Source organism: Rhodnius prolixus, unplaced genomic scaffold (assembly GCF_049639745.1).
Source record: "Rhodnius prolixus isolate KJV_2025 unplaced genomic scaffold, Rpr scaffold_8, whole genome shotgun sequence".
NCBI lineage: Eukaryota > Metazoa > Arthropoda > Insecta > Hemiptera > Reduviidae > Rhodnius > Rhodnius prolixus.
In genome coordinates, this window is record NW_027411593.1 from 491,681 (window position 1) to 502,617 (window position 10,937).

The 10,937-nt window shown below is 36.1% G+C and overlaps 1 protein-coding gene across 3 annotated transcripts; it reads right to left on the minus strand.

The window, feature by feature from the left end:
* Positions 1–46: 46 nt before the first annotated feature.
* LOC141450652 (uncharacterized) lies at positions 47–5,222 on the minus strand. Of its 3 annotated transcripts, XM_074121255.1 has the most exons (4): positions 4,966–5,171; positions 3,549–3,669; positions 3,326–3,470; positions 47–1,138 (listed from the first exon to the last, which is right to left on the minus strand). In XM_074121255.1, the coding sequence occupies exon 4, from the start codon at positions 1,122–1,124 to the stop codon at positions 78–80; it is 1,047 nt and encodes a 348-aa protein (XP_073977356.1). In that variant the 5' UTR covers positions 1,125–1,138; positions 3,326–3,470; positions 3,549–3,669; positions 4,966–5,171; the 3' UTR covers positions 47–77. The 3 variants fall into 3 exon arrangements, with proteins under 3 accessions (XP_073977356.1, XP_073977355.1, XP_073977357.1); XM_074121254.1 differs by lacking the exon at positions 3,326–3,470 and having other exon boundaries at positions 4,966–5,222; XM_074121256.1 differs by lacking the exons at positions 3,326–3,470; positions 3,549–3,669.
* Positions 5,223–10,937: the final 5,715 nt, after the last annotated feature.

The following is a 10,937-nucleotide window of genomic DNA, read 5'->3' on the forward strand; positions in this document are numbered from 1 at the left end:
CCACTGGACCAAGCCCCTCCACAATAATAAATGGAAACAAAACTAATGTATTGAAATTCAATTTATTAGAAATAAATTTAGTACATCCGATTAGGGTTATCCTGATGGGCAGGCAGGACATCATGATTTGTGCCGGTCTGCATCAGTTGTATTAGACCCATCAGAGTCCTCAGGGCGAGGGTTGTGTTGATTTCACCTCGATCCAAGTACGATTTATATGTGGCTGCATTTGATGCCCCGGCCGTATTCGATATCGGTTGAGGCTGTGCCTCTTTTAAAACGGTGGATGGTAAATTAGCAAATTTAAAAGAATTCTCCACTGGTTGAGGTGGTGGTTCATTACTTAAATTAATACTGGAATTTTTGTCAACATTATCTGACGTTTGAAATAATGATCTTACGGACTCGTTCGGGTCTGTTTTGTCTTTCATCATGTCTGCGGCTAAAGAAGAACTGTTCATCCATCGGTTAATCTTTGACAGACTGTCGAAGCGTGCGTTATCCAACATCTGGGTCAGCTCTTTCGTCGAGGGTCCTGTTGAGGCAGGAATACCGTTCTTAGTGGATGATCCAGGTAGCGAGCTGTCTTTGGAGTCGGCGAAAAACACAATATTCAGCCTTACATTGCCGTTGGTATCAATTTGGCTGTTATTGCAGATTTTGGTCTTGCAGGCCAATTCTGGAGTGATCATGTTGGCAATCTGCAAGTTCAAGCAGATGGGCGGCTTAGGCGTGGTAGAACTGGTTGGCGGCAAGCAACCGTTTTGCGAGGGAGCCATCATCAGCTGGTTTGGGTACAACTTGATTGGTTCTTTTCCGCTGAAATCTTCTTGCGAATATTGTATGGGATTATCTGATTTTTTTCTCTTTTTCGGTGCCGATGTCACCATATCTAAACAAATTTTTCTTATGCCATCGTCGAGTACGACACTATTCGGTACATCCCAAGGTATGTCCGTCCTGGCTAGATCCATCTTCACCATATGCTGCTGATGTGCTGATCTAACTTTTCTAGAACTTTTTTCCAATGGGATTAGAATATACATCTGATCAGTGCTTGAAGATCTCTTTGAACGTCTGGCAACCTTTGCATTATCACTCTCGAACGATTGAACGTTCAACATGCCTTGAGTTATTTCTAAAAACAATGCAATCATTAGAATCCTCAACAAAAATTTGCAGTTTAAAAAGTTAATTACAAGAGTTGATTTAGCGTTAAATCGTACACAAATCAGCTATTACCCAACAATTCATTCATACTTTATTGAAATCATGTAAGTTATTTTAACTTACATTAACTTTTTATTATCTTTTACAATTTATCACTAGTCACAGAACGTTATGCTGGTCATTTTTCATTATTGTTAGAATAACAAAATGAGAATAACTCCGTTATAATAAGTAATGAAAAGGCTTTTTGTATTAACTCTATTCCAGATTATTCTTATGATTTATCTTTATAATGCCCTTTATTCAGAATAATCATCACACATACATGCGCATTAAAATAGAAAGTTGGAATTGATCAGTTAATGACGAAATTTAAATCACAGAGTAAAATCAATTAGATTATAATAAAGGAGTCATCTGATACTTATAAAAATACTTTAAGAAATGCATCTGCTATGATTATATTTGGCTGAAACCGTTTCGAAAGACAGAAACAGTTTCTTCACAGGTACAAGAATGGTAGGTCAAAAGGTTTAGCGTGGACAAGTCTCCAGTACCTAAAATATCATTCTAAACATAATACACTATGATTATAAGAACTAATTTGTAATGCAAATATGGCATTCAATTCAGCAGATTCTTTTCATAATTGTTTTTGTGCTCTATGGAGCCAAAGTAACTTCCAAATTCTTTGTTTATAAAAAGAAAAAAAGAACTACTGTTCATTATTTTTGGTGACTGATTCATAGTTTCAATAGGATGAAAAAATAATTGCCATTTCAGTCGTGATACATTTATTCTGCTGAGCTTTCGACCTAGGGACTAGGTCATCTTCAGGGCTAATTTACTATGTCATATTTTTCAACATTACAAGATGACAGAAGACACGCCAACCCTGTTATGTTGCAAAATATTACTTTGTAAATTAGCCCTGAAGATGACCTAGTCCCTAGGTCGAAAGCTCGGCGTAATAAATATATCATGACTGAAACTGGCAACTATTTTTTCATCCTATTGAAAAAAAGAACAATTTATTACCTAGGGACATGGTGGCTAGTAACAATGCCTATTATTACTCTTCTTGTAGGAACATTTGCCATCAGCCCATTTATATTTACTTACATTTCTAATATAAATTTATTCAGATCTTAAAGTGTAAAGCAGCTCGTGCTTCACCCCCTTTAACAAAAATGTAATGCAAATTTTTGTAACATTTCATGATAACATTATTCATTTTAAAATATACAACCACATTGCTTTTATTATTAAGATTATAATTTGATTGTTTGTATGTGAGTTGATTTTGTGATTCTTGGAATCGCTCAATCAATGATTCTGAAAATCGTGAAACTCTTAATAAATTAGGTCAATCAGTCTGTGGCAGAAGTATCATATAGACAGAAGTTAGCAATCTTATCCAGCATTCGGATCAAACCATTATTAATTTTTGTGGATGTTACAATTATTAAAGTTGCCATTTCTTATTTACATAGCAAGAAGTAATTGTGTGAGCGACATGCTGAGAAATAAGGGTTTAAAAAATTGAAAACATATTCACTGAAAAACAATTGGCAAATATTTTAAATTAGATATGTAATTGATTTTATAAATTGTAATTTAAACAAGGTAGCACCCGCCTTAACAACTAGAACTGTAACAAAATTCTCAGACGAGAAATTTTAGAGAAATAATGTTGTTTGCAAGTATATTGAGACATTCTTCGCCCGTAAATAGAGACATTCAATTACAGAAGCTCTCTTCTCAGAGCAATGTTTTGAGTACATTAATTTTTTAATATTTAATACCCCCCCCCCCACTTATCCAAGCCTGAGGCATTCCTGCAGATTCGTTCCCTAATCTTCAAGCAGATTCATTCGAGTGAATCAATTTTGCTTGGATAGCCCGTCTCAATCTATGAGAGTGCACTGTTAGCTGCATGATGTCAGTCGTTGCCTTGCAATAAGTTCAAGGCTCCTCCATCTGTTTAGAAGAAGAGTCTCAAATCCATTTCCGGTTTGGACATGGATTTCTGTGCGGAGAGTCTTACAATAGTTCTATACTAACATTTTTGACTTTCAAAAACCATTTTCTTGTTTTATATATAAAATATAAAATATTTTCTTCATATTTAGTTTGAATAATCAGGGTCTCTTACATCTCATCATTGCCACGCACAATTGGAATGCGCAACCTTTTTCTTTGGATACGCCAAACCCTATCTGAATGACACCATCATGTTTGATCGTACTATTTCTTCTCCCTTTTGCTTTAGGAATCGGCGCTTTGCTTTAGTCAGGTATCTTCAGGAAAAAAAAGAAGAAGAAAAAAAAAACACTTCTCCATATTTTGTTCTAATTTCGCTTACACTGATACAATACCTGATTTTCTATCAGCTGGGTGTGTTTCCCCCTTGGATGGTTGGAAAGCTTGCATATTGTTGGGCGGGAAGAGAAACTGTTGGATTCGTGCCTTCATGCTGGGCTCCATCTTTTCTTCCCCCTGCAAACAACAAGAATCACATGCAAACCTTCATGGCCCTACGATGATCTCTAGTCTGGCAAATTCGCTTCTACAGCTTAACTTAAGACAGTTGGGTCAAGGGAGCATGGGCAGCCCAACCTTGCCTTACTTAATGTTTCGTCCAGTATTGTGCAGCAAGCATTGTCCAACTATTCACCACCTCAGTCCACAATTTTCTCAATCTATCGCATAAAAAAAAGAAGACTTTTGTGGCAGCTTGTTAAGTTTGTTAAAATGAGTTTCGTGTCATTTTAGCTAGATGGCATTCAAGAGTGACCGAACTTTTGCAGAGCCTGGAATAGAAGAAGCGACCTTAGAAACCTTAGAAGAAACCTGTTGTACCATACCTGATTGACTTCAATTGCTAGATTACATAATGAGACCTCTTCACCTTAACTTTAAAGACCAGACAAGTTAATGAGCGAAGCACAGATAGGAATACAAAGTGTCTTGTGAGTAGAAGAACTTTTTCCAAACAGAAGTACAAGAGATCAGTAAGCCACATTTAGGTGCACCCTCACTGGCAATGCGGAACTATTAAGAAATTCTTGAGTTCTATAATTAAGGAGCATCCCTGAATAGGCATCTGGTTGCACAAAAATTCGCTTCTTGTCTTCGATTGTAATCTTAGCAAAAGGTCTTGAATGCGTTTTCCAAACTTCTAGGTTTTTCGCACATTTTTGCATTTTAGAAAATGGTCTTACTGAATGGGAATGAAAACCCAATATCTAAAAGATCGAAAAGTCACAGATGTTGAGACTTTGTACTTGATGTGGGACCTACTGTGATGCACCACTTCTCTGTGATTTTTGCAAGAGTGGCTTCTACATTTTTCAATAAAGTTCCCTTTTTACATTTAATTATGCTTAGTCCTACAACTTTGATTTCAAACACTCGCCCAGGCAATGTGTTTTAGGACAGTTAGGTAAAAAGTTCAGGTAGACTTATCTGTAATGTGCCGTTTCAGATAAAGTCTCTAAGAGTGTAGAATCACTTACGTTTTTAAATTTGGAGTTTAGAAAAATGGTTAAGTAGCTTGAGTTTGTATATTAATTCTTGAGAGGGTGCAAACTAGATTCTTGCGATCAAATGTGATTTTTGCAATCAAATTGAAGGATGTCAAATTATCTTCAAAATCTGTACAAATTTCGTCTAAAATTTCGATTAAGACAAGTAAAAATTTCAGAGGCAAGCAGTGCCTTTAAGGAGAATTTGCTATGTCTCACATAATCCAAATCCTAAGCACTGGAATTGAATAATGAAGAGCGTACTTACGTTTCTCGTATTCCGCGGGGAGATCTGCGGCCAGCCAGCTGAAAGCAAGAAGAGCAGAATTTCGAGCTGTAAGTTCATCTCTTTACTTCCGATCTCCATTCAACTCGCAATGCGCTCTTTTACCCTTGTCGGGGCAAATATTTACGTACATTTCACTTCCTAACTAACTGTAACATATGTTTTACACTAAAAGTTATTTCTTTGGAAAGCATATGTATAAATTATATTTATAAAACACAGATTACGGTGTGTCAGTGAATAGACAACTATCTGCAGCTGGTGTATTCTTGACTTCAATGAAAGTCTAACTAAGACAATTGTGGGGGGTTACAAGTCATTCTATAACTGCAGTTTTGGCCGTTGCATTTTAAAAGTAAGATTTAAAATTGAATCGTGTTTGTTATTTTAACTCAAAACTTGAAAATGGCAGAAATTCAAATTTCTGACCGTCAATGTTTGTTTGGTCAGCAAACAGTAAGATCACATTACTGAGCCAAATTTTCCATATGTACACATATGTGTTGTAAAAACTCTTCGCCTTTTCTGTAAATAAATCTCTTTAATTAGTTGTTTGGATGTGTTTTACCCTTACTTTACTACAGTATGGCCATACTAGCTGTTTAACAGCTCCGCTTGCTAGATATCAACTAATTGAAACTGTCGCATTAAATATTATTGGAACGCGTCAATTTAGAAGTTCCTGAGTCAACCAGCTAATTTAAATACTTTCGGAGGAAGTCTGAATTCTCGGCCAGGTCGCTCCTAGGGTTCTTCTTGCTTTCTGGTTCTCCTTTTATAGAGGGAGACCTAGGGAAGACCCTGCAAATCATGAATTACTCACTGACAGATAATTTAAATTATTGGTACTTACCAAATTTATCGCTGCTCTTCCTAAATATTTGTTATTGGATGAGAGTTTCGTTATTCGGAGTTTCTTAAATTGTTTATAGACGTGGTTACAGATGATTTAAAACATTATTTGAGCTAAATAAATCTAAATAGATTGGAGCAAAAATCAACCACCTAGTTCATAAACTGTCGAGTTGAAATCGACATACCTCTGCTTAAGTATGAAGTTACATATAAGAACCTTTTCTAGAAATCATAGAAAAAATCATTTAGTAGAAAGAAACTTTAGGAAAGGGATTTGGTTTTCCAAGTTATAGACGAGTCGTCTGTCTTTCTCCAAGAAGAAGGAGTAAAAATAATACCATTTGGTTCAGTTAGACATCCGGTTGGTCGGTGGTGAGAGCTGATGGTGAGTGTGATGCTATCAGCGAAGGTAAAGAACAGGTGAGGGCATATCAGCGAGTATTGGATGTGGTATATTCTTACTCGCAACAGACCTGTCTTACCTCAAAATTTACATCTCAGCTGGTTTTGTGGGTGAAAAACTCAATTTCACGAAAACTGGCGAGAAATTTTTGTTCCAACAATGAGAAATGAGAGAAAGAATGATGGAAGTTGTAAAACTGGTGACAGGTTGTGCTTAATACTGTGTTCTACGCTTTGCAGGAAACAGCATGGTGGAACATTGTAGCGAAGCAAAAAAGAAAATAAACTAAGTGGGCCAACTGTCAGAGTTAGTGCGCATTGGTAATTAAGGTGAGTTATGGTGTGGCGCGGGCTAAACAAGCGTTTAAATTCAGCCGATGTTATACGTGTCCACGGGTACGAGAGGTTAGACAACAAGAAGTCGCTGACTGAGTCATTCACAAAACCTTTCTAAAACCGAGTACAACATGTTTTGGTTTAGGGTGAGATTTCTGCTGCCCTTTAAAACCATACCAGGGACTTTTCTCAAGTCTCTTTATAGACTTTGTTCAGAAATACTGTTCTTCCACATCCCTAACCAGTTTGTAAAGTAAATGCACGTATTGTCTTAATGTTATTTGAGCGGGAACCCAACTCTGGAAACCCCGAGTTTTGGGCACAAATACGTTACTGTTCTTTTGTTACTCGCAGGACATTCGCTTTTCTGACAGAACTTCACTCCAATATTTCCGATTTACAGAACATGTATTCTAATCTAGTTTATTAATATTATATTTAATGTAGTATTTTTCAATTACATTCTAAATCTGATAATCTGAGGTGATCTCCACATAATGTTATTAATATGTAATTTAAAATAGACAAAGATATGCATATTTTTAGGATAGGCAATTAACTATCGTTAAAGTACTTTACTAAGTATTTGATTACAAAACCTCTTTACAAGTACTCAAATAGAGAAATTATTTAATTTTTATTTATTTGGTAGCTTATGGAAATATAAAAAATTTCATAGCTAAGAGAAATTATATTAAATTGTAATTTAAAAATGTTTATTACAAGTAGTTATTTATTTGTTATTGACTGAGTTTAATTTGTGCTAAAAAAAATCCTAATTTAAATAAAACTGGGTGATGCTTTCTTTTGTCAAAAGTAATAGAAAGAAAGAAAAATATTGATTTTCCATTTGATTAAGTAGTCATGGTGGGCGTGGTGTGACATGCATGGAAGGTAGGCGTGGTTTAATAAACTGTTCACCATCTGATTAGCTCTTCAACCAACCTACTTTTCACACCTTCATTCTTCACTGTCATTGGCCAATTTGTATGGCTAATAATTTCTACGAAAAGAAAAGTTAAATTTTTTTACCAATATTTCTTCCGCAGGTGTTTAATGAAGTAACTTATGCTATAAAGAATTGTCTCAGTAAAAATATCAAAAATAAAATATTTTTCTCGTGTAATGCCTCGTTTTTTACACCAATAATGTTAGGGTAAACAGAAAATTGGGAATAATGAGTATTTCCTTATAAAGTAGGTAAAAGAAAATTGTGGGTTTCCCAACTATTCTGTATGTTAATTGGCATAGGGCTGTTATTTAACGATTTTTAAAGATTTAATGATTAATAGTTTGACAGCTTCCTTATACAGTCAATCTAAGTTAAATTGGTGCATTTTGTAGATGAAAATGGCCAGCCAGGGTCTAGGACATCTAATAAATTCTAAACAATATTATAAAATTATATTCATAAATTTTAAACAAGTTATAAAATTTGAATAAAACACGCAAGCTTTGTCGTACTTTTCTAAATGGCTGAAATTATTGGTTATTAAGCCCTATGCTATTCTGTGACGGTGAATATGCCAACTTCATACAGAACCTTACTTGAACTACTGCACTACTGGTTCGCCCTAACTTAGGGAAGGGATTAGTGGGAAGTCGGGTTACTTTAACAACCTTGCAGAAATCTACGCGATTCAGGAAGGACCACTATTTAGATTGGTGTGAATTTATTTAAAAAGTGGCCAACATATCGATCAGTGAGCTGGCGATATTGCGGCCAGCTGCTATGAGGCTTCCTCCAGCTGATTTGACGCACTGCTGATCCGCTTTCCTTTTACACCCCTCCCTTGATTCGCCCTTCAAACTGTAACATCTGTAGTAGAATCGTAACTCCTCAACAAACTCCTCTAAACTATTGCGCGATAACAAGTGTGAATTTCCAAGGCCGCATACAGCAGCACTTTCAGCTGCAAACAGACAAATTTCAGAGCCCATTAACAACCAAACCAATCGTTAAATTTGCTAATGACATTAGAGAAATGGTTTACTTATGTGGAGATGTCGATTATGAAGAAAGGGCGACACATTCGCCGCCACTTCTTTAGTCACAGACTGGTGAAGAATCTAGTCTGGAATTCTGACTTTTTTAATCCCGGTATTATGATTGCTAACAGTGTTTCATTTAAGGACAAGACCAAGGAATCAAAGTCTCAGCTGACGATTCAGGGTTCTCAGGGTAAATATATTAAGGTGATCTTTAAGTATGAATGATTCTGCCAATCCAACGTGTTTGTAGGTCTATTTGGCTTGATACGTATTATCAAGAGATGCATTGCGGCGAGCAAATAATGCTGGCAATTATCTTCACTTTGATGTGCAATGGACTGAACGAAGTATAATTGTGATGTGTGAACCCCCAACCTGTCTCAACATCGCTTATTGAGGCATATTGACTAAAAGTAGCGATTGCAGGAAGGAGTAATCCAGAACTGAACGAAATCACAGCGAGACTAGAAAAGCGTCCATTTCTTCCTCTTACTATTACACGTCCTACCTTTGCTACTTTCACATCAGCCAACCTTTAATTTATGTTCTAGAAGAAGAATAACCTGCTGTACTCCTTTAAAATAATAAAGAAATTCTCTTCAAACAAAACATTCTGAGGCATTTTCCAATAAAACCTTATTTTAATTAAAAACCTGACAATTTATTAACAGTGAATGAAATTTATGTTTTCGGGTGAAGAAACTGTAACATTGTCTATTTGATTCTGTAAATCTCATAAACTTTTATTAAATGAAGTAGCACGATTACTCAGTGTCTGGGTACTCCCAGCAATTTCCTTTACTTTAGAAAATTAGAGTTCCGCTAGTGATGTTTGGGGTGCTCCATTTTGAGTGGTTTCCATGGAATTAGTGATTTTAAAATTGAAATAATTGTTTTTATTTATTAAAGAAATATTAACATTGAAACTTCGGCAATTCAGTTTCAGATTAAAGAAACAATAACACTGAATGAATTACTAATATGATTTCAATTTCTAGAGCAGCTAAGTTATTTCCTAATATCCACCGATGATCCAATTCTAGTTAGGTTCAGTACCACAGGCCCGGAAGCTGGCTGTTTCGGCAATTGAGCGTAATAGAAATTATAAATTTTCCGCGGCGGCAACCTGAAATATAAAATATCTTAGCTGAAATAGTGCTTCCTGCTGCTTAAGCGCTGCTAATTCTGCAGGGGATGGCGCACCAGTCAATGTTAAAAGATCTATCAAGATCTTGGTTTGCACGCAAAAAGTTAAACTCATATTCAAGTTTAGTCGTTGTTGATTTAAGAAACCAACAATGAGGTTCTTATTGGTTCTATTTTTCAGTTTTTGAAAATTTTCTCGTTAGTGTCCCCAACTGATGTATTGGGCAAGAGATGAGGTCGGCCTCGCTCTAATTTTGAAGCACTAAAAGTACTATTTCAGCACTACTTCCCTTTAAGTATTTAGCGTTTAGTCAAGACTTGAGAACTTCCGTATAGATTGAGGTGGTCGTGCCCTCGCTTATAATCTAAAAAAAATTAAATTAAAATTTGGGCTTACTCAATATTTGGTTGGTGAGGAACCAAGTAAGGTTGTTGCTGAACAGCGCAGCAGAAGTATCTGTGGCAGCAGATCATAGATCGCGGACAGCAAGTTTCTGCGGAACAGCACATGCTTCCGTCCGGGCAATAGGTGGTCGGACCACAGGACTCGTCTGCATCATCAAACAAACTTGAATGCACTCTTTTAATACTTGCATTTATTGAAACATATATTCATATTTACATGCAATCGCCATGAAGGCCAAGCAACTCATAAGAAATACTAGACAAGTCCAGTGAGACATCCCTTCTGGGTTTGGGTTAGTCACAGGTCCAGTCAGCAATTAGACACTGAACTATTGAATTATTTGCGTAATTATTAGCTGAGAGACTGTAAACATTTTGAGGTTATCTTAGCGAAGGTTATCTTATCAATATAACATTCAGTTCGTTCTCAACGTCACTTTAAACGTATCTCCTTCCATGTCTTCTTTCTCCTTGTACTCCGGAAGTATTGCAGACAGATTTCCGATTTTGAATCCTCAACCGGAAATATGTGTTTTGAGTGGCTCACAATCAGGCAGACTCTCCATTTAGAGTGTTACATCTACCTCTGTGACTGGATTACGCCTGTTTTAGTAAATAAATAAGACAAACATGTAGATATAACTATGCACACTCACACATAATTAAGTATGTACACATCATCCTACTTAACTGTGTGTTTGTTATCTGTTAACTGCTGCAGACATTTACCATAGGCCAAAAATATTCTCTATTTTGAGATTACCTGGAAACTTTCATTGCTGGAAAATCTGAATTTCAGAAGTTTGCTCGGATATGAG

Coding starts and splice junctions, on each gene's coding strand:
- LOC141450652 (XM_074121254.1), bottom strand. CDS start 5,064: ATGGAGATCGGAAGTAAAGAGATGAACTTACAGCTCGAAATTCTGCTC. Junction 3,670..4,965: donor CCCCGCGGAATACGAGAAAC/GTAAGTACGCTC, acceptor TGTTGTTTGCAG/GGGGAAGAAAAGATGGAGCC. Junction 1,139..3,548: donor CCCAGCTGATAGAAAATCAG/GTATTGTATCAG, acceptor CATTGTTTTTAG/AAATAACTCAAGGCATGTTG.